Source organism: Theropithecus gelada, chromosome 7b (assembly GCF_003255815.1).
Source record: "Theropithecus gelada isolate Dixy chromosome 7b, Tgel_1.0, whole genome shotgun sequence".
NCBI lineage: Eukaryota > Metazoa > Chordata > Mammalia > Primates > Cercopithecidae > Theropithecus > Theropithecus gelada.
Genome location: NC_037675.1, coordinates 72,436,838 through 72,463,113, shown reverse-complemented (window position 1 = coordinate 72,463,113; position 26,276 = coordinate 72,436,838). Strand labels below are relative to the sequence as shown.

General features: G+C 37.2%; 1 protein-coding gene across 2 annotated transcripts in view; it reads right to left on the bottom strand.

Moving 5' to 3' along the window:
• PCNX1 (pecanex 1) overlaps positions 1-26,276 on the bottom strand; it is a 205,880-nt gene that overhangs the window by 33,747 nt on the left and 145,857 nt on the right. For both annotated transcript variants that reach the window (XM_025391999.1, XM_025392000.1), the window contains 4 exons: positions 24,785-24,843; positions 22,823-23,038; positions 6,928-7,181; positions 4,435-4,665 (listed from right to left, as the gene is read on the bottom strand). In XM_025391999.1, the coding sequence (XP_025247784.1) occupies positions 4,435-4,665; positions 6,928-7,181; positions 22,823-23,038; positions 24,785-24,843 (760 nt within the window). The remainder of the gene's footprint in view (positions 1-4,434; positions 4,666-6,927; positions 7,182-22,822; positions 23,039-24,784; positions 24,844-26,276) is intronic.

The following is a 26,276-nucleotide window of genomic DNA, read 5'->3' as shown; positions in this document are numbered from 1 at the left end:
CAACAGAGTACTGGAAGTTCTGGACAGGGCAATCAGCCAAGAAAAGAAATAGAGGGTATTTAAATACGAAGAGAGGAAATCAAATTTTCTCTGTTTGCAGATGACATGATTGTATATTTAGAAAACCCCGCTGCCTCAGCCCAAAATCTCCTTAAGCTGATAAGCAACTTCAGGAAAGTCTCAAGATACAAAATCAATGTGAAAAATCACAAACATTCCTATACACCAATAACAGACAAACAGAGAGCCAAATCATGAGTGAACTCCCATTCACAATTGCTACAAAGAGAATAAAAAACCTAGGAATACAGCTTACAAGGGATGTGAAGGACCTCTTCAAGGAGAACTACAAACCACTGCTCAAGGAAGTAAGAGAGGACACAAACAAATGGAAAAATATTCTATGCTCATGGATAGGAAGAATCAATATTGTGAAAATGGCCATACTGCCCAAAGTAATTTATAGATTCAATGCTATCCCCATCAAGCTACCACTGACTTTCTTCACAGAATTGGAAAAAACTACTTTAAATTTCATCTGGAACCAAAAAAGAAACCACATAGCCAAGATAGTCCTAAGCAAAAAGAACAAAGCTGGGGGCATCACGCTATCTGACTTCAAACTATACTACAAGGCTACAGTAACCAAAACAACATGGTACTGGTACCAAAACAAATATATAGACCAATGGAACAGAACAGAGGCCTCAGAAATAATGCCACTCATTTACAACCATCTGAACTTTGACAAACCTGACAAAAACAAGCAATGGGGAAATGATTCCCTATTTAATAAATGGTATTGGGAAAACTGGCTAGCCATATGTAGAAAGCTGAAACTGGACCCCTTCCTTACACCTTATACAAAAATTAACTCAAGATGGATTAAAGACTTAAACATAAGACCTAAAACCATAAAAATCCTAGAACAACAACTAGGCAATACCATTCAGGACATAGGCATGGGCAAAGACCTCACGACTAAAACACCAAAAGCAATGGCAACAAAAGCCAAAACTGACAAATGGGATCTAATTAAGCTAAAGAGCTTCTGTACAGCAAAAGAAACTATCCTCACAGTGAACAGGCAACCTACAGAATGGGAGAAAATTTTTGCAATCTATCTATCTGACAAAGGGCTAATATCCAAATCTACAAGGAACTTAAATTTACAAGAAAAAAACCAACCCCATCCGAAAGTGGGTGAAGGATATGAACAGACACTTCTCAAAAGAAGACATTTATGTGGCCAACAGACATATGAAAAAAAGCTCATCATCAATGGTCATTAGAGAACTGCAAATCAAAACCACAATGAGATACCATCTCATGCCAGTTAGAATGGTGATTACTAAGAAGTCAGGAAACAACAGATGCTGGAGAGGATGTGAAGAAATAGAAATGCTTTTATACTGTTGGTGGAAGTGTAAATTAGTTCAACCCTTGTGGAAGACAGTGTGGCGATTCCTCAAGGATCTAGAACCAGAAATACCATTTGACCCAGCAATCCCATTTTGGGTATATACCCAAAGGATTATAAATCATTCTACTATAAAGATACGTGCACATGCATGTTTATTGCAGCACTGTTCACAATAGCAAAGACTTGGAACCAACCCAAATGCCCATCAATGATAGACTGGATAAAGAAAATGTGGTACATATACAACATGGAATACTATGCCGCCATAATAAAGGATGAATTCATGTCCTTTGTAGGGACATGGATGAAGCTGGAAACCATCATTCTCAGCAAACTAACACAGGGACAGAAAACCAAACTGCATGTTTTCACTCATAAGTGGGAGTTGAACAATGAGAACACATAGACACAGGGAGGGGAACATCACACACCAGGGCCTGTTGGGGTATGGGGGGGGTAAGGGAGGGATAGCTTAGGAAAAATACCTAATGTAGATGACACGTTGATGGATGCAGCAAGCCACATGGCTTGTGTATACCCATGTAACAAACCTGCACGTTCTGCACATGTATCCCAGAACTTAAAGTATAATAATAATAAAAAAAGAAACATGAGAAAACTACACTAAGGCACATTGTATTTAAATTGCTTAAAACCAGTAATAAAGAGAAAATCTTAAAAGCAGCCAGTGAAAAAAGATATTATATTGTACCTACCATTTTTTCAGAGGAACAAAGAAAAGAATGACAGCGGACTTCTCATCAGAAACAATGCAAGCCAGAAGACAGTATAGCAACATCTTTAATTTGCTGAAAGAAAAAAACTAGTTCAAGCCTGGTAGCACTATTTTGTTACTGTTGGAGAAGGCATGTGCCCTACTCCCGAAATTGCATTAGAAATTCTCACCAAAAATTCTTGCTAATACTAACAATAAAGTGAAAGAAATACTTATCGTTTGAAAAGTAGGAGAAAGAAACTGGGATGAATCCTTTCATTTTGGCATTGAAGGTAATTTTAATGCAGTTAGTTCAGAAACAATCTTATACTATCTTGAAAGGGAACTACGGAAGAAGGGTCTGAGGCAGTTTTTAAACATTCAGATGAGGGCACTACAGCTTGAGTCAGCAAGTCTGGCCTGATTAACGTCCCCAGGAAGAGGTTATTCCGGGAATGCTGATTCAGAGAATAGCATCCAAGATCTTAAGGAGATGAAGATAATCTTGTTCAACTTAAAAGAAAAACTAGGGCAAACGGGAGACCATATAGCTGGAAAAATACAACTGATAATCTTCTTCTAAAGAGACTCTAAGAGTAGAAAATAAAATAGACCAGGATTAGTGAAATAAGCTACCTGAAGAGACTGGGGATACCCAAGTTTAGAGGTAAACCTTTTGAATATATGATTTATTACCAATCAGGACTTCCTTGAGCCATGTTCATGACCTCAGCAATAATCTCTAAAGGTCCTTAAGGTAGGATGGAACCCTGTTCCTGAGTGGGTACACTGTGAACCCCTAGCAAAAAACATCATGATTAAATCACAACAAAATAACCAATATCATCTGAGCCAAAGAAGAGCTATAGGATAATATGACTGTTCCCATTACTTCTCCCAACAAAAGTCAGTCCAAGGATTTGAGAACAGTATGCAAAACATTTTAAGTATATTTTATTTATGAAAAGATAAAACTACTTGTTATATGTTTGGAGGAAAGAAGTTTAGCTTTGAGGTCCTCTATTTCCAGCCACTGTCTACTGGTCTTCTGAGCCTTCTGTGAGGTTCTTTTATCCAACTCACTATCTCTTCTTTTAAGATATACTACTCTGCTCCATATAAACTGCACATCTAGTACAAAAGCTCAAAGCCACCACTCAGAGAGGAAGTACAAGATGCTCCTGTTCTTACTGATGGAGTAAAAAGAGGCTGATATGATGGCTGTCTTACTCTAAGTGGTGGCAAAGAAGGACTAAACCAAGTGCTAAATCTGAAGATGGTCAGTATGTACCTCCTAGACCATGATGAAGGCACCAGTTGTCAAGATAGCTCACTACGCTACATGATAGTGGGTAAATCTGTACATAGGATGCTGGTGGTTCAACTACACAAGTCTTTTGCTTAAAAAGCAGTAGTGGTGGCAGGAATTAGCTTTGTAATCACAGGCCTTGGCATTGCGATTATGTTACATGGAGTCTGACCAGGGGTGTGATACTACCACAAAAATCATGAGACCTAGAAGGAAGCCATAGTTGCTGAAGTCCCTAACTCATCTTACTTTTAGGATAAAACATGTTATCCTAATGTGTGGATTGGGAACCACCAGAATTAAATCACCCCTAGTGATTCCCAGCCTAGACCTAGATCAGAATCTTATAGGTGGGGCCCAGGAATCTGAACTTTTACAAGTTCCTATGCCTTTTTTACTCACATTTGAAATCAATGGTCTAGATCCACACTGTCCAATATGGTAGTCACTAGCTACACAGGCTCCTAAATTTAAATCAGTTAAAATTCAATAAAATTTACAATTCAGCTTTTTAGTTGTACTAGCCACATTTCATGTGTTTCACAGCCACATGTGGCAGTGACAGCACATTTCCAACACTGCAGAAAGCCTATTAGCCAGCACTGGTCTAGACTTTGTATTTGGGACAAACACATCTAATTATCCTTAAGTGTGGCAGAGAGAGGTAGAATTTCTTAAGGACTAGATTTTGAAGGGTAATGCGTGGAATGTGAATGTATGTGCATGCTTATGCATACCCAGGGTAGAGGAGGTGCTACCTGGACAATGAGACTGGGACACTGCAAATGAAAGAAAGCGGGAGGTCACTTCCTTTAACCTGTTTCGGCAGAGTTGGTTTGGCCTAACCATAATGAACCAGTTAGGTTATCTTAACCAGAAGATCAGAAAGAGGAAGGTCTGGAAAAACTGACCTCATAAGAACAGGGACATTCTTTGCATCTTTGGAGAAACTTGGATTCAAAGAGTTGTAAATGAAATAAACTCTACCTTTGCTCTTCGGGAAGAGCAGTACTCTATCCAGTTGAGGTAAATCACACAGAAACTCTCCCTAGATATGCCTGCCAGTCGGTGGTCATAGTCTTCATCAATGTTTGGATTAAAGGTCGGGTCCACATCAACATAATTGCGATCGGCACACAGACGAAGTCCTTCCTGCATTGTCTCATTAGCTAGCCACTCCTCTAGCTTTGAAGAGGTCGTAACATAATAAATGATACCCTAACATGAACAAGACAAAAAAAAAGAATTCAGATTAAATTACAATTTCAATTAACTCAGATTCATCAATGAAATAAATTCCAATTATTTATGATGATATAAATTCCCCCATTACAATTATTTATAACGATATAAATTCTCCCTCAATATTCTACATATATATTTTAAGAATACTATAATATACCTCAGGCCTTACTGGATGAAAAAACATCTAATACTTTAAAATCACAACCACAAATTCAACAAAGCAACTTCAAAACAATTCTGTTTATTTATTTTATTTTATTTTACTTATTTATTTATTTATTTATTTAGAGACAAAGTCTTACTCTGTCGCCCATGCTGGAGTGCAGTGGCGTAATCTCGGCTCACTGCAACCTCTACCTCCTGAGTTCAAGCAATTCTCATGCCTCAGCCTCCCAAGTAGCTGGGATTACAGGCACCCACCACCACACCCAGCTAATTTTTGTATTTTTAGTAGAGATGGGTTTTCACCTCATTGGCCAGGCTGGTCTTGAACTCCTGACCTCAAGTGGTCCATCCGCCTCAGCCTCTCAAAGTGCTGGGATTACAGGTATGAGCCACCGCACCTGGCCCTAATCTATTGATTTTAGAGCTTTTGAACTTAGGATATTTCAAAAGAGGTAAAAAAAACTTTACTGTAGTGCACTTATTTTGAATAATTTATCATAGAGAGTTATTAAGGCCATCTGGTGGTCCTAGGCCAAGTTATAGAGATACATATTTATAACTAGAGAAAAAAATGCCACACGCACACACGAGTAAAAAATATTGTGAAATCAATCTCTAGCTTCCTGAGGTTAGGTTTAGCCAAACATTAAATGGAAGGCTCAATGTTCATCCCAATCAGCAAATAAGGTGGTGAGGAGAGGTAACAACATAAGATACGAAAATTTCAGGCTGGGGATGGTGGCTCATGCCTATAACCCCAGCACTCTGGGAGGCCAAGGTGGGAGAACTGCTTGAGCCCAGAGTTTGAGAGCCTGGGCAACATAGTGAAACCTCATCTCTACAAAAAAATAAAAAATTAGCTGGGTGTGGTGGCATGCACCTGTAGTCCCAGTTACCCAGGAGGTTAAGGTGAGTGTATTGCTCGAGCCCTGGAGGTCAAGGCTGCAGTGAGCTACAATTATGCTACTGTACTCCGGCCTGGACAACAGAATGAAACCCTGTCTCAAAAAAAAAAAAAGAAAAAGAAAAGAAAAAAAGGTGTGAAAAATTCAGATGTTGGTTATTAAAGCTTAGCACACGTTTCCTTCTTAAAAATACTGGTTTTACCTGTAAGCCCCTAAGTCGCAACCATACTGTATTTCTATAAACTCTTTAGCAAAAATAGAATCTCTTGTGCAGTAAAGGATTATTAACCTTGCCCAATGAGGGGTTTGGCCTTTACCCTTGGGTTGTAGGGGGTAACCTCTAAGCCTTGGCATGCCCTTCCTGTTAAACAGTCTTTGTTCAGCTGAGGACCTAGAGCCACACAGTATCAGCACGACCTCTGGACGTCCTGGAGACTTATGTTGGCCATGTGGATGGTCAACCATGCCTACATGACAGGACACCAAGCTCAAGCAAGCTTCCTTGGTGGACAACACCCTGTGAGTACTGCCATGCTTCACTGCTGGGAGAAACAGGCATCTGCACAACTCTTAGCAACTTACTGAACCTATGAGTGGCCTTGGGGACCCCAAAATTACAGTTGATGTCAGAAGTGAGGGTGGTCTTGGGGACCTCTTGAATTTTGCAATACTTTTATTCAGTTTGTTGAATGAAAGCTGTGCAAAGCAGTGGTCAAGAGCAAGGGCGCAAGAGTCAGACAAGCCTGGGTTTTAAGCCCCAAACTCTACTTGTTAGAGGACCTTGGCCAAGTTAACTTCTGATCCTTAAGTTGTTTATTTGTAAAATAGGGAAACACTTATTTACAGAATTAAGTAAGACAATCATGTGTGTATGCATATTTGTGTGTACATATTCCTTAGCACAATGCCTAAAACACAAGCTACAAATGTCTAGCTATTATTAATGAATGAATGGAATGAATTTCAGTAAACAAAGAGAAAGCAAGACATTAGTAGGTCTATTTTTATGGACTTTTCTGGATGCTACAGAATTTAAATAAGTACTCAGAAGCAAAGCATAAGTTAAAAAAAAGTATATACATATATATACTTACATATATATATATGTTATTCCCAAGAAGAAATTCTTGATTATCTGAAGATCTAAGTAGACACATACTCTTACCTTGACATAGTAAGTTGTGAGTACTTTCCGAAGATCAAAAACTTGAAGCATAGAAGCAGCACTATTATCAGTGATGCTATACCCCTCCAGAATATACTTTGTGACTATCACTTCCCAAGCTAGCCATCGCTGGCTAAATGCAGCATTAAATGAAAGCATGTGAGGAATATGGCCAGGTTCACAACAGCAAAATCCTTCATCTTCCTCTACACCTTCAGTAATGGCCTCCACTTCCCGTTGTTGACAGTAGGTACCTTAAAGAGAGAGAGAGAGAGAGAGACCATTACAAAGGGGAAAAACCAGAAAGTGGGAAAAATGAATGCAAGGACACATGAGATTTAGAAAAAATACATATTTTATCACAATTGAAAGTATATGATGGATTTGCCTTAGAATATTCATTAATGAATTATAGCAAACACCAGAAATCACGCATATTCTATATTCATATCCTGCCAAAACACAATGTGCATTAACATTAGCACACTACAGTTTTTTTGTTTGTTTTTTTGTTTTGAGACAGAGTCTCCCTCTGTAGCCCAGGCTGGAGTGCAGTGGCGTGATCTCAGCCCACTGCAATCTCTGCCTCCCGGGTCCCAGTTCAAGCAATTCTCCTGCCTTAGTCTCCAGAGTAGCTGGTATTACAAGCATGTGCCACCAGGCCCAGCTAATTTTTGTATTTTTAGTAGAGTCGGGGTTCACCGTGTTGGTCTTAAACTCCAGACCTCTTGATCTGCCTGCCTCAACCACCTAAAGTGCTGGGATTACAGGCCTGAGTCACTGCAACCACACTACAGGTTCTGATAATTCATGTGGTAAAGTAACTTTGTATTGATTTACTGATTTCTAAATGTTTCAAATGGGTTTATAATTATGTTTGTATCAAATGAAGCACCAAAGAGTAAAGGCACATCTCCTGAAGGTCTGAGTTAATTTTAAAAATACAAAAACCAGTGGAATGTTATTGAAGTAAAAATACAAAAACAGATTAAATATACAATGAGACCCATAGCAATCTAGTGCCAGCAAAGTATCATCTATTACACTAATGTCAGTTTTCATTTTGTTCTGTGGTCTTGTTTCAACTCAATTTGTAAATTCCTTATATTATGTAAAGACTATAATCATACTTAACTGTATAAAAATCAGACTGCACAATAATTTTTTCTTCTTTAAAAGTAATATTAATACACACACCATCCATGTCTGAAAACCACTGCTTTGAGAGAAACTGATACCATGACACCTAGTCCCAGCTGATGGTGGTGGTGGTACAATGAAAGATAAGGCTAAAAAGGTTTTTATGGCCAAGCTGAGGAGCTGTGCATTTAGCCCTCTATGGCCCTCAATAATTCCACTATTTCATTTTTTTGTTTAATAACTGTCACCAACACTTCCATAATAATGTTACATAGTGTCGACAAGAAAAACCCTTGACTTGAACCTGACACTAACAGGAATACATGCTGTGGGTGACCATTTTATATGATACTCCCTAAAAATATATAGGCATATCTTGTTTTACTGTGCTTTGTTTTATTGCTCTTTGAAGGCACTATGATATCTACAAATTGAAGGTTTTTGACAACCTTGTGTCAAACAAATCTATTGGTACCATTTTTCCAACAGCATGTGCTCACTTTCTGCTCTGGATCACATTTTGGTAATTCTCTCAATATTTCAAACATTTTATTACTATTGTATCTATAATGGTGAGTCCTCATGACTCCCTATCACGAGAACAGCAAGGGGAAAATCCACCCCCATGATCTAATCATGCCCCACCAAGCCCCTCCTCCAACATTGGGGATTACGATTCAACATGAGATTTGGGCAGGGACACAAATCCAAACCGTATCACCGGGATGGGCCAAAAGTTAGGCCTCATGTACCAAATGGCCAAGTTGTGAATGCAAAGGAAACATTCTTGAAGAAAATTAAAAGTGCTACTCCAGTGAACAAACAAAAGATAAGAAAGCAAAAAAGGCTTATTGCTGATATGGAGAACGTTTGAGTGGTCTGGAGAGATCAAACCAACTATAACATTCCCTTAAGCCAAAGTCTAATCCAGAGCAAAGCTCTAACTGTCTACAATTCTATGAAGGCTGAGAAGCAAGGAAGCTGCAGAAGAAAACTGGAAGCTAGTAGAGATTGGGTCATGAGGTTTAAGGAAAGAAGCTGTCTTCACAACGTAAAAGTGCACGGTGAAGCCGCAAGTGCTGACATTAAAGCTGCAGCAAGTTATCCAGAATATCTAGCTATGATCATTGACGAAGCTGGCTACACTACAACAACAGATTTTCAAAATAGACTAAACATCCTTACATGGAAAGAAGATGCCATCTAGGACTTTCACAGCTAGAGAGGAGTCAATGCCTGGCTTCAAATCTTCAAAGGACAGGCTGACTCTCTTTGAAAGGATCCAATGCAGCTGCTAAGTTTAAGTTGAAATGCTCATTTACCATTCCAAAAATGCTAGAACCTTTAAGAATTATGCTAAATTTACCCTGTGCACTATAAATGGAATAACAAAGACTGGATGACAGCACATCTGTTTATAGCATGGTTTACTGGATATTTTAAGCCTACTGTTGAGATCTTCTGCTCAGAAAAAAAGATTCATTTCCAAATATTACTACTCATTGACAATGCACCTGATCACCCAAGAACTCTGATGGAAATGTACAAGGACATTAGTGTTGTTTTCATGCCTGCTAACACAACATCCATTCCGCAGTCTGTACATCAAGAAATAATTGCAACTGTCAAGTCTTACTACTTAAGAAATAAATTTTGTAAGGCTATAGCTGCCACAGAGGGATTCCTCTGATGACTCTGGGCAAAGTAAACTGACAATTTCCTGGAAAGGATTCACCATTTTAGACGCCAGTAAAGACACTCATGATTCATGGGAGGAGGTCAAAATGTCAACACTAATAGGAATTTGAAATAAGTTGATTGTAACTCTCATGGATAACTTTGTGGGGTTTCAAGACTTCAGTGGTGGAAGTAATTGCAGATATATGGCAGGAATAGCAAGAGAACCAGAATCAGAAGCGAAATCTGAAGGATGTGGCGGAATTACTACAATATCCCAATAAAACGTAAAGAGATGAGGTGTTGTTTCTTATGTTTGAGAAGAAACCAGTTTCTTGAGAGGAAATTGACTCCTGGTGAAGATGTTGTGAGCCTTGGTTAAAACAACAACAAAGGATTTAGAATATTACATAAACTTGATTAATAAAACAATAGCAAAGCTTGAGAGCACTGACTCCAATTTTGAAAGAAATCATACTGTGGGTAAATGCTATTAAACAGCATTGCATGCTACAGAGGAATCCTTCATGAAACAAAGAATCAATAAGTGTAGCAAACTTCATTATTGTCTGATTTTAAGATCTTGCCAAAGCTGCCCCAACGTTCAGCAATCACCACCCTGACCAGTTAGCAGCCATCAACATCGAGGCAAGACTCTACATCAGCAAAAAGATCACAACTCACTGAAGGCTCAGATAATCCTTAGCATTTTTTAGCAGTAAATTTTTAAAATTAAGATATGTAGTACATTCTTTCTTTAGCCATAATGCTATTGCACATTTAATACACTACTATATAATGTAAACATAACTTTTATATGCAGTGGAAAACCAAGCAATTTGTGTGACTTGCTTTATTGCAATATTTACTTTATTGCAGTGGTCTGAACCCAACATGCAATATCTCCAAGGTATGCCTGTAATACATATACATGTATTTCAAAATAGTAAGAACATACGCAATATTATAAAGTGTCTTTTAAACCAATAATAGAAATGAAATTTAATCAAATGTTTTCTGACATCTTTTGAAGACCATGTTTTACTACAGTGACCTATTAAAACAGAAAGAATTCTATTAATTTGCTAATATTTAAACTGATGTAAAAACTGAAAAATGGGTGAATATTTTTAGAGATACTATATGGTGTGGCTGTGTCCCCACCCAAATCTCATCTTGAATTGTAGCTCCCATAATTCCAAGTGTTGCGAGAGGGACCTGGTAGGAGATAGGTGAATCATGAGGGCAGTTCCCACATACTGTTCTCATGGTAGTCAGTCTCGAGAGATCTGATGGTTTTATAAGGGGTTTCCCCTTTTGCTTGGCTCTCATTCTGTCTTGTCTGCTGTATTGTAAGATGTGCCTTTCACCTTCTGCCATGACTGGGAGCCCTCCCCAGACACGTGGAACTATAAGTCCATTAAACCTCTTTTTCTTTATAAATTACAAAGTCTCAAGTGTTTATCAGCAGTGTGAGAACATACTAATATAGGCACTTATAAAAAAGGACTGCTAGTTTCTGCTTACTGTGCAATTGCAGGATTTTTGCATCTATAGTCACAATCAAAATTAAACTATACTTATTTTTTATAAACATATATACGTATATATACACATATATACACATATGTGTACATGTATATATACACATACATATATACATATATGTGTACATGCATATATACACATACATATATACACATGTGTACATGTACATATACGCATGTATATATACACACGTGTATATATGTATATATACACATACATATATACATATATTTGCATATATGTATATATCATACAATGTATATAAAGCATAAATTATATATATTTATATATGCACATATACATAATGCATGCATGTATATGTGCATGTATGTGCATGCATGCATATTATACATGTATGCATATATACATGCATGCATGTACATATACACTTATGCATACACACATGTATGTATACATGCATGATGCATATATGTATACATATATGTGTACATACATGTATATATGTACATAAGTTCACACAGAAATAACTAGTTTAATTTTGCTTGTGACTACAGATGCAAAAATATATGTACATATATTTTTGTATACATATATACATATGTATGTGTGTGTGTGGGTGTGTGTGTGTATATACAAACCTAAAAAGCCTACCAACAAAAAGAGTCCAGGACTGAATGGATTCACACAGTATATGTATACATACATATGTGTATATATACATGTATACATGTGCATATATGTGTATATGTATATATACACACGTGTATATATATATGTGTCTCTCTCTATATATATATATATATTTTGAGATGGGAGTCTCATTTTGTCACCTAAGCTGAAGTGCAGTGGTGTGATCTCAGCTCACCGCACCCTCAACTTCCTGGGTTCAAGTGATTCTCCTGCCTCAGCCTTCTGAGTAGTTGGGATTACAGGTGCCCGCCACCATGCCTAATTTTTTTTGTATTTTTAGTAGAGACGAGGTTTCGCCATGTTGGTCAGGCTGGTCTCGAACTCCGGACCTCAGGTGATCTGCCCACCTTGGCCTTCCAAAGTGTTGGGATTACAGGCGTGAGCCACTGTGCCCAGCCCACTTAGTCGCATTTTGGTATCAGTATTACACTAGTTTTTTAAAAGCTTGGAGAAATTCAGCTTTTTTCTCCATGTGCTACAACGAGTTAGAAATTTCTAGAATAAACTTTCTGAGCTTTTTTTTTTAAATTGCAAAACTGAACAAACTGCTCCTGAATGAATACTATAATGACTACTGGATATATATAATGAAATGAAGGCAGAAATAAATAAGTGCTTTGAAACCAATAAGAACAAAGACACAACGTACCAGAATCGCTGGGACACAACTAAAACAGTGTTTAGAGAGAAATTTATAGCACTAAGTGCCCACAAAAGAAATCAGGGAAGATCTAAAATCAACACCCTAACATCGCAATTAAAAGAACAACAGAAGTGAGAGCAAACAAATTCAAAAGGTAGCAGAAGACAACAAATAACTGAGATCAGAGCAGAACTGAAAGAGAGACCCAAAAAACCCTTCAAAAAATGAATCCAGGAGCTGTGTTTTTGAAAAGATCAACAAATAGAAAGACTGCTAGTTAGATTAATAAAGAAGAAAAAAGAGAAGAATCAAATAGACACAATAAAAAATGATAAAGGGGATATCGCCACTGATTACACAGAAATACAAAGTACCATCAGAGAATATTATAAACACCTCTATGCAAATAAACTAGAAAGTCTAGAAAAAATGGATAAATTCCTGGACACATACACCCTCCCAAGCATAAACCAGGAAGAAGTCGAATCCTTGAACAGACCAATAACAAATTCTGAAATTGAGGCAGTAATTACTAGCCTACCAACCAAAAAGGGTCCAGGACCGGAAGGATTCACAGCTGAATTCTACCCGGGGTATAAAGAGGAGTTGGTACCATTCCTTCTGAAACTATTCCAAACAATAAAAAAAGAAGGATTCCTCACTAACTCATTTTATGAGGCCAGCTTCATCCTGATACCAAAACCTGGCAGAGACACAACAAAAAAGAAAACTCCAGGCCAATATAGCTGATGAACATCAATGAGAAAAATCCTTAATAAAATACTCGCAAACTGAATCCAGCAGCACATTAAAAAGCTTATCCACCATAATCAAGTCGGCTTCATCCCTGGGATGCAAGGATGGTTCAATATACGCAAATCAATAAACGTAATCCATCACATAAACAGAACCAATGACAAAAACCACATGATTATCTCAATAGATGCAGAAAAGGCCTTTGATAAAATTCAACACCCCTTCATGCTAAAAACTCTCCATAAACTAGGTATTGATGGAACCTATCTCAAAATAAGAAGAGCTATCTATGACAAACTCATGGTCAATATCATACTGAATGGGCAAAAGCTGGAAGCATTCCCTTTGAAAACCGGCACAAGACAAGGATGCCCTCTCTCACCACTCCTATTCAACAGAGTATTGGAAGTTCTGGACAGGGCAATCAGGCAGGAGAAAGAAATAAAGGGTATTCAAATAGGAAGAGAGGAAGTCACATTGTCTCTGTTTCCAGATGACATGATTGTATATTTAGAAAACCCCAATGTCTCAGCCCAAATTCTCCTTAAGCTGATAAGCAACTTAGCAAAGTCTCAGGATACACATCAATGTGCAAAAATTACAAGCATTCTTATACACCAATAACAGAGAGCCAAATCATGAGTGAACTCCCATTCACAACTGCTACAAAGAGAATAAAATACCAAGGAACACAACTTACAACGGATGTGAAGGACCTCATAAAGGAGAACTATAAACCACTGCTCAAAGAAATAAGAGAGGACATAAACAAATGGAAAAACATTCCATGCTCATGGATAGGAAGAATCAATATTGTGAAAATGGCCACACTGCCCAAAGTAATTTATAGATTCAATGCTATCCCCATCAAGCTACCACTGACTTTCTTCACAGAATTAGAAAAAACTACTTTAAATTTCACATGGAACCAAAAAAGAGCCTGCATAGCCAAGACAGTCCTAAGCAAAAAGAACAAAGCTTGAGGCACCATGCTACCTAACTTCAAACTATACTATAAGGCTACAGTAACCAAAACAGCATGGTACTGGTACCAAAAAAAATATATAGACCAATGCAACAGAACAGAGGCCTCAGAAACAATGCCACATATCTACAACCATGTGATCTTTGACAAACCTGACAAAAACAAGCAATGTGGAAATGACTCCCTATTTAATAAACAGTGTTGGGAAAACTGGCTAGCCATATGTAGAAAGCTGAAACTGGACGCCTTCCTTACACCTTATACAAAAATTAACTCAAGATGGATTAAAGATGTAAACGTAAGACCTAAAACCATACAAAATCTAGAAGAAAACCTAGGCAATACCATTCAGGACGTAGGCATGGGCAAAGACTTCACGACTAAAATGCCAAAAGCAACGGCAACAAAAGCTAAAATTGACAAATGGGATCTAATTAAACTAAAGAGCTTCCGTACAGCAAAAGAAACTATCATTAGAGTGAATTGGCAACCTACAGAATGGGAAAACATTTTTGCAATCTATGCATCTGACAAAGGGTTAATATCCAGAATCTACAAAGAGCTTAAACAAATCTACAAGAGAAAAACAACCCCATCAAAAAGTGTGCAAAGGATATGAAGAGACACTTCTCAAAAGAAGACATTTATGTGGCCAACAAACAGATGAAGAAAAGCTCATCATCAGTGGTCATTAGAGAAATGTAAATCAAAACCACAATGAGACACCATCTCACGCCAGTTAGAATAGTGATCATTAAAAAGTCAGGAAACAACAGATGCTGGAGAGGATGTGAAGAAATAGAAATGCTTTTATACTGTTGGTGGAAGGGTAAATTAGTTCAACCCTTGTGGAAGACAGTGTGGCGATTCCTCAAGAATCTAGAACTAGAAAAACCATTTGACCCAGCAATCCTGTTAATGGGTATATACCCAAAGGATTATAAATCATTCTACTATAAAGACACGTGCACATGTAAGTTTATTGTGGCACTGTTAACAATAGCAAAGACTTGGAACCAACCCAAATGCCCATCAATGATAGACTGGATAAAGAAAATGTGGCATATATATACCATGGAATACTATGTAGCCATAAAAAAGGGTGAGTTCATGGCCTTTGCAGGGACATGGATGGAGCTGGAGACCATCATTCTCAGCAAACTAACACAAGAACAGAAAACCAAACACTGCATGTTCTCACTCATAAGTGGGAGTTGAACAATGAGAACACATGGACACAGGGAGGGGAACATCACATACCCAGGCCTGTTGGAGGGTGGGGGGCCATGGTAGGGATAGCATTAGGAGAAATATCTAATGTAGATCACTGGTTGATGGGTGCAGCAAGCCACCATGGCATGTGTATACCTATGTAACAAACCTGCATGTTCTGCACATGTACCCCAGAACTAAAAGTATATTAAAAGAAAATTGCGACATGAAGTTGAAACTATTTCTTAGGTTTTATGTGTTATTACTTCACTTTTCTTTCTTTCTGGGAAGTTTATCAAATGTTTTTAAATGAAGAAATAACACAAGAGTTGTATTTTGTGCAGATCACTGTTAGTGGTGGACAGAAATCAGATGTGGCAAGAGGAAATGTAAAAGTTTGGACAGTTACTCAACTGAGGTCTCTTTGTTCATAGCAGCAGAATAAGGAGAATGGGATACCTGAATTAAAGCAGAATGTTTTTACTCTACAATTCTAATCCCAAGACTATTTCTACCCAATATGCCCTACTAATATATTTTGCTCAGAAAATGAAGTCAATAAGTATAGGAATTAATATTAATAATTGAAAAAAGAATTTTTTTCTGAGCAAAATATATTATGAGGAAATATTCTATTTTCAATTATTAATATTAATTAATAGGGATTCTAGGGTATCTATAAGGAACTATTACCAATTGTTCCCTGGATTAGCTAAATCTTCCAGCCACTTCATAATGAATATACTGATAAAACTAAATAAAACAATCATGAAAACTAGATATGTTTAAACTAATCTGAGTAAAAATGGAAAGGAATCCAGTCAGCCAAACATACTATTGATGTGTAAAGTTTGACTTGTAAAACTGTACCTGGTAGTTTACACTTAGCAGTAAAAAATTAATATGGAAGAAGGTGTTATCAGAAAATTCTGATATAGACAAAAAAAATGACTCATAACCCAAATTTTTCACATAAAGTTTACATGTAAAGAATCTAGAGCATCTGTAAAATAAAAATGGAAATGAGAAGTATGAATTGGTTTAACTAAGATCTATAAAAACTGACCAAGAAACTTGTTTCAATATTACTTAAAAGTAAGCATCCAGGATAGACAAATAAAATTTAAAAATAATAAATTGGCTGAATGGAGTCTGTCTCAGAAAGTAGATAAAATGCTCAGCAGATCCAAATATCTGCCTGGCAAAATAATGACACTTTGGATTAAGATTTGGTGGAGGGGTAGGTGAGACGGGATCACACTACAAAGAAAAGAAAGTAACCAAAGATCACATTGACATGTGAGCAAGAATATACTCATCCCTCATGAGAGCTCTGGAATGAACAGAAAGAAGAAAAGGCTATACACTTATATTATTTAATCATTCTATGAAACTAACAAAATACCTATTATATACTAATTGCTGTGTGTGATAGGTACTGGGTATATAATGATAAATGAAGCACATGTGATTCCTGCCCTTGGGAATCTGCCTATATTCTAAAACAAACATTGATCAACTTCAGCCCTGGGCCAAATCCAAGCTTAGAATGGTTTTGATATCTTTAAGGGGTAATTTAAAAGAAAGAAAAAACAACAAAGAAGAATATGCAACAGAGAATGTGTATGGCTCTCAAACCCTAAAATATTTACTGTCTGGTTCCTAACAGAAAAAGTATGCCAACCCTTTGGCTAGAGAAAAAATAAACTTTAAACAATAAACACAGTCACATGTTGCATAACTCTGGGGATACATTCTGTGACATGCACTGTTAAGAAATTTCGTTGTGCAAACATCATAGAATGTACTTACACAAACCTAGATGGTACAGCCTACTACACATTTTGGCTATATAATATAGCCTATTGCTCCTAGGCTAAACACACCTGTACAGCATGTTATAGTACTGAATAATGTCGCTAACGGTAACACAATGGTAGGTATCTGTGTATCTGAACATATTGAAACACAGAAATGGTACAGCAAAAATATGGCAAAAAGATAAAAAATGGTACATCTACATAGGGCACTTGCCACAAATGGAGTTTGCAGGGCTGGAAGTTGCTCTGGGTGAGTCACTGAGTGAGTAGTGAGTGAGTGTGAAGGCCAAGGGCGTTACCATACACTACTGTAGACTTTATAAACACTATACCTTAGGTTACATGAAATTAATTAAATTATTTTCTCCAACAATAAATTTACCTAAGCTTACTGTAACTTTTTTACTTTATAAACTTTTAATTTTTTAAAACTTTTTGACTATTTTGTAATAATGTTTAGCTTAAAACACAAACATATTGTATAGCTGCATAAAAATATTTTTTCCTTATATCCTTATTCTGTAAGCTTTTACCTATTTTTAAAATTTTAAATTTTTTTTGCTTTTTAAACTTTTTTGTTAAAAACTAAGACAAAAACACACACATTAGCCAAAGCCTACACAGGCTCAGGGTCATCAAGATCACTGTCTTCCACCTCCACATCTTGTCCCACTGGAAGGTCTTCAGAAGCAATGACATGCATGGAGCTGCCATCTCCTACGACAACAATGACTTCTTCTGGATACCTCCTGAAGGACCTGCCTGAGGCTCTTCTTGAGGAGGTATCACTCTTTGAAAAATTGTGTCCACAACAGTTTGCTTGGTTTGTTTCTTTCATTCATCAGAGATTTGCTTGTATGCAGATAATGCAGCAAGAACATTCCTCTCTATTAATGAAAACCTTTTGGTGTTATGGTCCATGTTTTCAAAATTTTAAGGAGCTTGTTGAGGTCTGCAAAAGATTCTGCTAAAACCCTTCACTGTGAATTTTCTTGGGTTTCGTCTTTTTCTTCTCTAGCAGTTTCCCTTTCTCTCGTCTGTTCTTCAGCTATGAGTTCCTGTTCCAGTTCCAACAACCCCTCATTAGCCAGTTCCTCAGGAACCACCTCTAGGAGCTCATCAATGTCACCCTTGTCCACACCATGGTTAAAGTTGTTTGCCATCTCCAACCACAGCCATGTTGATTTTTGCAATCTCTTCATCCTTGGCAAATCCTTTGAAGTCACAGATGAACCTCTTGAGTGTCTTCTTCCAGATACCATTCATACCCGCATTGGTGACATCACCCTAAGCAAGGTTCTTGATGCAGTCATAGACATAATCCTCCCAGAATTGTATCAGTGTCTTTTCAGTGTCTTCCTCAGTTGCAGAAAAAGTCTGGGTAAATGTCCTTCTCAGGCAGTAGGTCTGAAAAGCTGCTATAACTTCTTGATCCATCGGTTGGATCAGAGAGGTGGTATTTGGAGGCAGAAATACCACTTTGATACCAGGATAAAGATCACCAATAAAAGGAGGATGTGTGAAGCATTATCAACAACAGGCACAATCTTGAATGGTATGTTATTCTCCAAACAGTACTTCTCCATGGTGCTGGCAGAGTAATTCAGGAGGGCATCTAGGAAGAAAAGCAGGGTCATTCAAGACTTCTTATTGCTCCTGCAATACACTGGCAGTGTGTGCTTAGTGATAAGCTTGAAGGCCCTGGGGTTCTCACTGGGCCAGATCATGAAGGGCATCCATTTGTAACCTGCAACATTTCTCCCATGCAAGACTGTTATCCTGTCCTTAATGACTTGAAAGCTGGCATTGACTTGGCCTCTTTACGGATCAAAGTCCTTTCCAGTATGTTTTCAGAATAGCAAGCTTTCATCTATACTGAAGATTTGCCCTGTGAAGTAATTTTCCTCACAATCAGCTTATCTAGAGTTTCCAAAAATTCTTCGGCTGCTTTCACATCAGCATTTACAGACTCACCATTCACCAGCTTTCACATTATGCAATAAATAACAATTCTTGAATAAAATCACCCAGAGCTAGCAGAAAATTCAACACTGTAGTTGTGTTCAACCTTTTCTTTCAATATCGCAAACAAACTTTTTGTTTTGTCTGTGATTGTCGTGATGCTGAGAGGTATAATATGCTTCTGTGTCTGGTCTTCAGTAGTTTTTCCATATATGATTTAGGCCCTTTTCAAATTTTTGTTCATCTTTTTGTCTTCAATGAAGCAGATCCTTTAATGGCTTCTGTCACTTTGCTCTTGTTCTTCAAGATCACAGCTATGGTGGAATGGGACACAATTACCTGGCAATAACCATTGCTGATTTGCCACCTTCATAGTCCTTAACCACTTTTAATTTAGCTTCCTGGTCAATCTACTCGATGTGGCCTCTTCCCGGCAACATTAGCTGTGAATTTTGTACATGTAGGGGCCATAAAACAAAATGACACAAGATCAAATCAAATACAGAGAAAATGATGCAATAAAGAGACACAGTAAATGTGAGATGTATGACTCTGCCACTGGCATAACAAGACATACTGTTCTAAAGTAAACTTTTTTTTTGTAAGTACAAGGAGGACATTCTAACCATAAAAAGTATAGTATAATATAGTAAATGCATAGTTGTTTATTATCATTATCTAGTATTATGTAGTGTATATAATTGTATGTGCTAGATTTTTATATAACTGGTAGCACAGTTTTGTTTATACCAGCATCACCATAAACACAAGTAATGCTTTGTGATAGGACAGAATGGCTACGATGTCACTAACAGGAATTTTTCAGCTCCATTATAATGTTAAGGGACCACTGTGATATATGCAGTCCATTGCTGCAGTCCATGACTGTGTAAGAATCTAACAATAAAAACATGGTAAAACGAGATAATCACATACGATAGGTGGCTAGAGAAGGCTTCTCTGAGAAAGCGACATTCAGGCAAAGGAATTAGCCAGACGGAGGATTAGGGGAGGAAGAGAGATGACTGGTACTTTCTGGCAAAATGAAGGGCAATAAGGAGTCCTTAGCAAAGAATTTAGCGCATCTAAGAAACTGCAAGAAGGCCAGTGTGGCTACAGTGAGTGCGGATAGTGCTGTAAAGTGAGGATGGAGAAAATGGCAGAGGCTAGATCACAGAGTACTATATGATGTGTTCGGGCATTTGAATTCTATCTTAAATGCAATGAGAAGTCACTGGAAAATTTTAAGCACTTTGGGAGGCCGAGGCGGGCGGATCACAAGGTCAGGAGATCGAGACCACGGTGAAACCTCGTCTCTACTAAAAATACAAAAAATTAGCCGGGCGCGGTTGTGGGCGCCTGTAGTCCCAGCTACTTGGGAGGCTGAGGCAGGAGAATGGCGGGAACCCAGGAGGCGGAGCTTGCAGTGAGCTGAGATCCGGCCACTGCACTCCAGCCTGGGCGACAGAGCGAGACTCCGTCTCAAAAAAAAAAAAAAAAAAAAAAAAAAAGAATGCCATGATCAAATGTGTCTTTAAAAAAATCCCGGCTGGGTGTGGTGGCTCACACCTACAATCTCAGCACTTTGGGAGGTCAAGGTGGGAGGGTCACTTGAGCTCAGGAGTTCAAGACCAGTCTTGGCAAGATGGTGAGACTCCTATCTCTACAAAAATTAAAATTTAAAAAAAATTAGCCAGGAGTGGTGGTGTGCACCTGTAGTCCTAACTGCTCAGGAGGCTGAGGCAAGAGGCAACTCCTTGAGCCCAGGAGTTTGCGGATGTAGTGAGCTGTGATCATGACACTGCATTCCAGCCTGGGTGACAGAGCAAGACACCTGTCTCTTAAAGAAAATAAAGGCTCATGTCTGAGTTAAGAATTAAAGGTATCCCTTGTTACCCAAATCTATAGGATTTCAAATAGTCAAGGTTGCTGTATTTTCAAATTTGAGTTTCAATTGGCAAATAATTAGCGTTTACATAGCAAAAGATTTATCCAAAAGTTTATCTGAATCTACACAATACCAGAGACTGAAAATCTGGATAACTTTTCTGATTTGGAGAACTACTGATCAATACGATGGAGTGAGTAGACGGTAAGAAGAACACTCCCCTTCCATTTCACATATGTAGAAATGTTAGATAAAAGAGCCTCCCAACACATTTGTTTTAAAAATTAAATTAAAATTTAAAAATAAGGATGAAGTCTTCAGGTGCCAAAACTTAAAAAGGAAGCTAAAAGTCACAGCAGTAGTAGGAATGGTGGTAAGGGTATGCTAACTTTTGGATGAGCCTAGTTGGATTAGGTTTGAACAGCCTGGGGTTAAGACTCCAGAAGGTCCTAGGCTTCTGATGGGAGAGGCAGAAACAAATATTCATAAGACAAGAACAGGATATTTTGAAGAATGAGAGAATATGAATGGATTATAAACAGATCACAAGTAAACATCAACATTTACTCCATTGAGTGCTGCATAGCTAAAGATTTATTTCTAGCCAACAATGTAACTTCTAGACTAGTACTTGCTCCACTAACATAGACACTCCATAGCTTAAGGTGCAAGCCTTCTTATGCAACACTAGGATGAAAATAAAGCTGTGGGGTTATAGATCTGGCTTCGCCCTCTTTCTAATCAAATGCTTTCTTGTTTCTATTCCAGACTAAAAATGCTCCAAAGCACTTCGAATAGATAAAAAACTCTCTGAAAACTCTTAAGTCAAAATGTTTCCTACACTGGAAAGATATTCAGTAACAGGACTTGAAACATCCTATGAAACCAGTTTCTACTCGTGCTTACATGTTATTCAGTTTTACAGGAATTGATAATATCAAGTTGATGTTTCTGAATGCATGATTTTCTGTAAAGAAATAACTTTATCAGTACATAAAACTGTAGAGGGCTGATCAAAAGGAAAATGGCCAGTAACTACTTAATGGGTACAGCGTTTTATTTTGGAGTGATGAAAATGCTCTGGAATGAGACAGAGGTGGTGGCTGCCCAACACTGTGAATGTACTAAATGCTCCTGTGATTTCTTCGCTCTAAACATTAATTTCATTTTATGTGAATTTCACCTCAATTTAAAAAAATTGTTGAAGACAAAGGCATGGTGTCTATATGAACGTAACTCAGTTAACTATTCTGCCTCACACAAAAATTCAGCATTCCATGCTGCTAGCCGTCCAACAAATTTATGCAACTGGTCACAAAAGGAACCAGCAAGAAACCATGCACAGAACAACAGAAATTCAACATATCCAGGAAAACAAATCAACTATACACTAACACTACTACTTTTATATATAAAGCCATACTGCAAATATGATTCTTCTTGGAATATGGAATGTGGGTGAAAAAATCTAATACTTACTCTTTAACAACTTTTCTCATTCCACAATCCCAAATACCTAATTCTATGACAACTTCTGGTTTGAGAGAGAAACATGTAAAAGTAAGGTGCCACAGGAGTATGCTACAGAAATAAAAGGTGAATGAATGTCTTACCTCTGAATTCAAGTCCCCGCAGCTGAAAAGTGATCAGACCATTGCCTATCTCTATAAGGTGTACTAATGCATTGAGATAGTCAGAGGCAAGGATGAAACAGTCCCCCGTACTATAGTTTCCCCATCGTCCTAGCAGCAAATCACCACAGAGGCTGTGTTGTAGGGATCTAGTTAAATGCTCATAAAAGATGGAATTCAGATTGTTGTCATCTGATCCTATAAAAAGGGATTTAAAAAAAAGTTAAATTTCACCTTAAGTCCTCTTGACAAACAAGATTGTTAAAAATATTAAAAACTTCTCGCACATATTTATTTGACAAGGAAAATAACATTCATACCCTTACAGTTTCTACATACGTAAAACACAGGAAAATGAATTTAGATTTAGAAGTCACATAACCTCCCAGAATCTATGGTTCTCATTCACAAAATGTGAGAATTTGACTTGAAGCAATCTAAGGACTTTTCGACCTCCTCAACAGTTAGCAATTATTCAATAAAATATGCCTTATAATTAAAACCATGTAAGAGAAATGAGAAAAATAAAAGAATTCAGAAGAAGAACAAAAAGACTATTTAGTAAAGGAAGCAGATAAAATAATACAAGATTTGAACAAATAAAACATAATATAAGATTTGAACAAATGAGACAATCAAAAAGAAGTTGGTTAGTCAATATTAGCCATGTTGAGACGAAGGGGAGGGGAGGGGAGGGGAGGGGAGGGGAGGGGAGGGAAGGGAAGGGAAGGGAAGGGAAGGGAAAGAAAGAGAAAGAAAGAGAAAGAGAGGAAGGAAGGAAGGAAGGAAGGAAGGAAGGAAGGAAGGAAGGAAGGAAGGAAGGAAGGAAGGAAGGAAGGAAGGAATTAAAATAAACATCACTTAATAGATTATATGACCATCTCTAGAAGTAACTCATGCAAAGCAATAATCTGTAAATGCATGCCCCAAGTATAGTATTGCAGAACGGTAAGATATTCAAAGTGTAATAATTATTTTAAACCTAGCCTAACTGAATGAAATAATGAAAGGAAACTCCAAATTCTAATGTCAACACAATGGCTGTATCAATTCTATGTCAGCACAACACAAAAATGTATATACTGATTCAGGACATGGCCTTTGGTTATGCAGAACGGCGTCATCAGCAAGATAAATCTAGCCCCTTACAAGCACATACTAGAGCTGAAATGCTTATTTTCTCTACCAGAACATGATGATGATGGTCATTAGTATCAAATAACTAGTTCTCCTTAGTCCAATGTTATCACTGAGAATTAATCAGATTTGAGGGAATTTATGAGTCAAATGGACACAAATATTCCAGTGTATTTGAGAGTAATATTCATTTTAGTAAATTAATACACTGAGGTTCTGGTTGATATGCTAATCTCTCATTCTCTGTGACAGATTACTACTGAGTGGGCCAATAAAATGATGTTTCCCAAATGATAAGACTAAGAACCATACTTTAGATAATGGTAACACCAGCAAGGTGTCACCCACTAAAGCTCTATCCTGACTGGCATATGCCCCCACTTGATGACATCTCTGTACACAATAAACTGAATCAAATTAAATTAATATTGACCTAAACATTGAGGGAAGGGTGGAAGGAAACATACTAATAAAACATGTGTCAGTCTGATTACAGACCCTTGAAAACATCTGACCAGTTTTATTTTAACATTTTTCTACATTTTAACCTGTGTAAGAACTATCTTTGAATGGAATTTTTCATTCTTATAAGCTTTCTTAAGATGCATTTTATAAATGGTGGATATATAAATTGTAGATACTGTAATTCATATATATTTTGCAAAAGTAAAACAAATACTTAGTTTTTAAAAGTGAATATCTGGGATTCATAGAGGATTCCCAACAAGTTAGGAGTGAATATAAACATATATATATATATAAACAAATCCTTAGACTTGCCTCCTTATTCACAAATAGAGCTATTACCTGGATTTCTATCAAGCTGGGAAGCCAGTCTGGTATTTGAATGATCCACTCGTTTTGTGCTAAAGAAAATAAAACATTTTTAGTAACTTTCATTACATTAAAAAATATTTAACAATTAAGAGTGAGGGAGAAACTATAGGAAACATATAAAATAAAGGTTACCACTTTATGAAAATCTCTGGAAAAAACCTGTGATTAGTATAACAATAAAACGCCTTGTTAGCACACTTTTAGGAATTAAAATTCTCCCCCCTTCACCACACATGAACACAGCAGATTTTTTTTTTTTACTGTACAGTGTATGGAAAGATATCTATGCACGCACTGTGATAAAAAAGCTGACCAGGATGAAAAAAATGTATACTGTACATGGTTCTTAAAAATTCAAAGAGGTTAGAACATTCTTTGCCAAAGGAAGGTATAATCTATTAATGCTCAGTGATGCAATGTTCTTTGGAACAGTAGTTCCCAAAATGTGGTCCATAGAACCTAAGGCTCTTTTGGGCAGTTTTCCAGATCAAAACTATTTTCAAAGTAACACTGAGCTGTTACTTGCTTTTTACATTGTGTTGACAACTGCACTGGTGGTACTAAAGCAATGGTGGGTAAGACTGCAGTGCCTGGGCATGAATCAAGGCAGCAGCACCAAACTGTTCTACCTTTCGCTGCTACACTTGCACAATAAAGCAAACAAAAAATCCAAGTTTCACATAAATATGTCCCTAATGAAGCAGTAAAAAGTATCAAACTTATTAAATCTCAACTCACAGTACAGGCCTTTTTAATACTCTGTATGGCAAAATGAGAAAATATATATGAAGCACTTCTGCTGCCTTCTGAAGTACATTGGCTGTCATGAGGGGAAGCATTTGTGCAACTGCTTGACCTCTGAGCTGAACTAGCTGTGTTTTTTTCTTGGAACACCATTTTTACTTAACCCTGATGGAAAAATTATGAGATTATTTAGATGTGGTCATTTGACAGATATTTCCCAAAAATAAAGAAAGTGAGCCTGTTATTTCAAGGAAAACAACCGGCAATACCTGTTGACAATAATAAAAATCCGAATTTTCAAACAAAAATGAAAATTTGGGAAACTCCTATCTACCACAATAAGCTTGACAGCTTCCCAATAATTAAAATTTCTTTCTGATTGGTGGTGATACCAATGAACATATTTTAAACATCACTACATAATAAAATGTGTCAACATTTAGAAAATCTACATTACTCAGTGAAGTAGTATTTTCTAAATGACCAATATAAAATGTTACAAAATTATGCATGGGTAAAAGATCCATTCAGGGTGTAAGACAGATGAGTGGATTTTGATGTCATATAGTTCCAAAAGTTCACAGACATGGTTTTAGATTCCATATTGCAAGTAACTTTTAAGAAGCTCCCATTTCTTGGGTTTCACTGAAAGATCAAAGAAAAATATCCAGGATTGTCTTAAAAGGCTACTAGAATACTTCTTTTTTGCCTGGGCAAG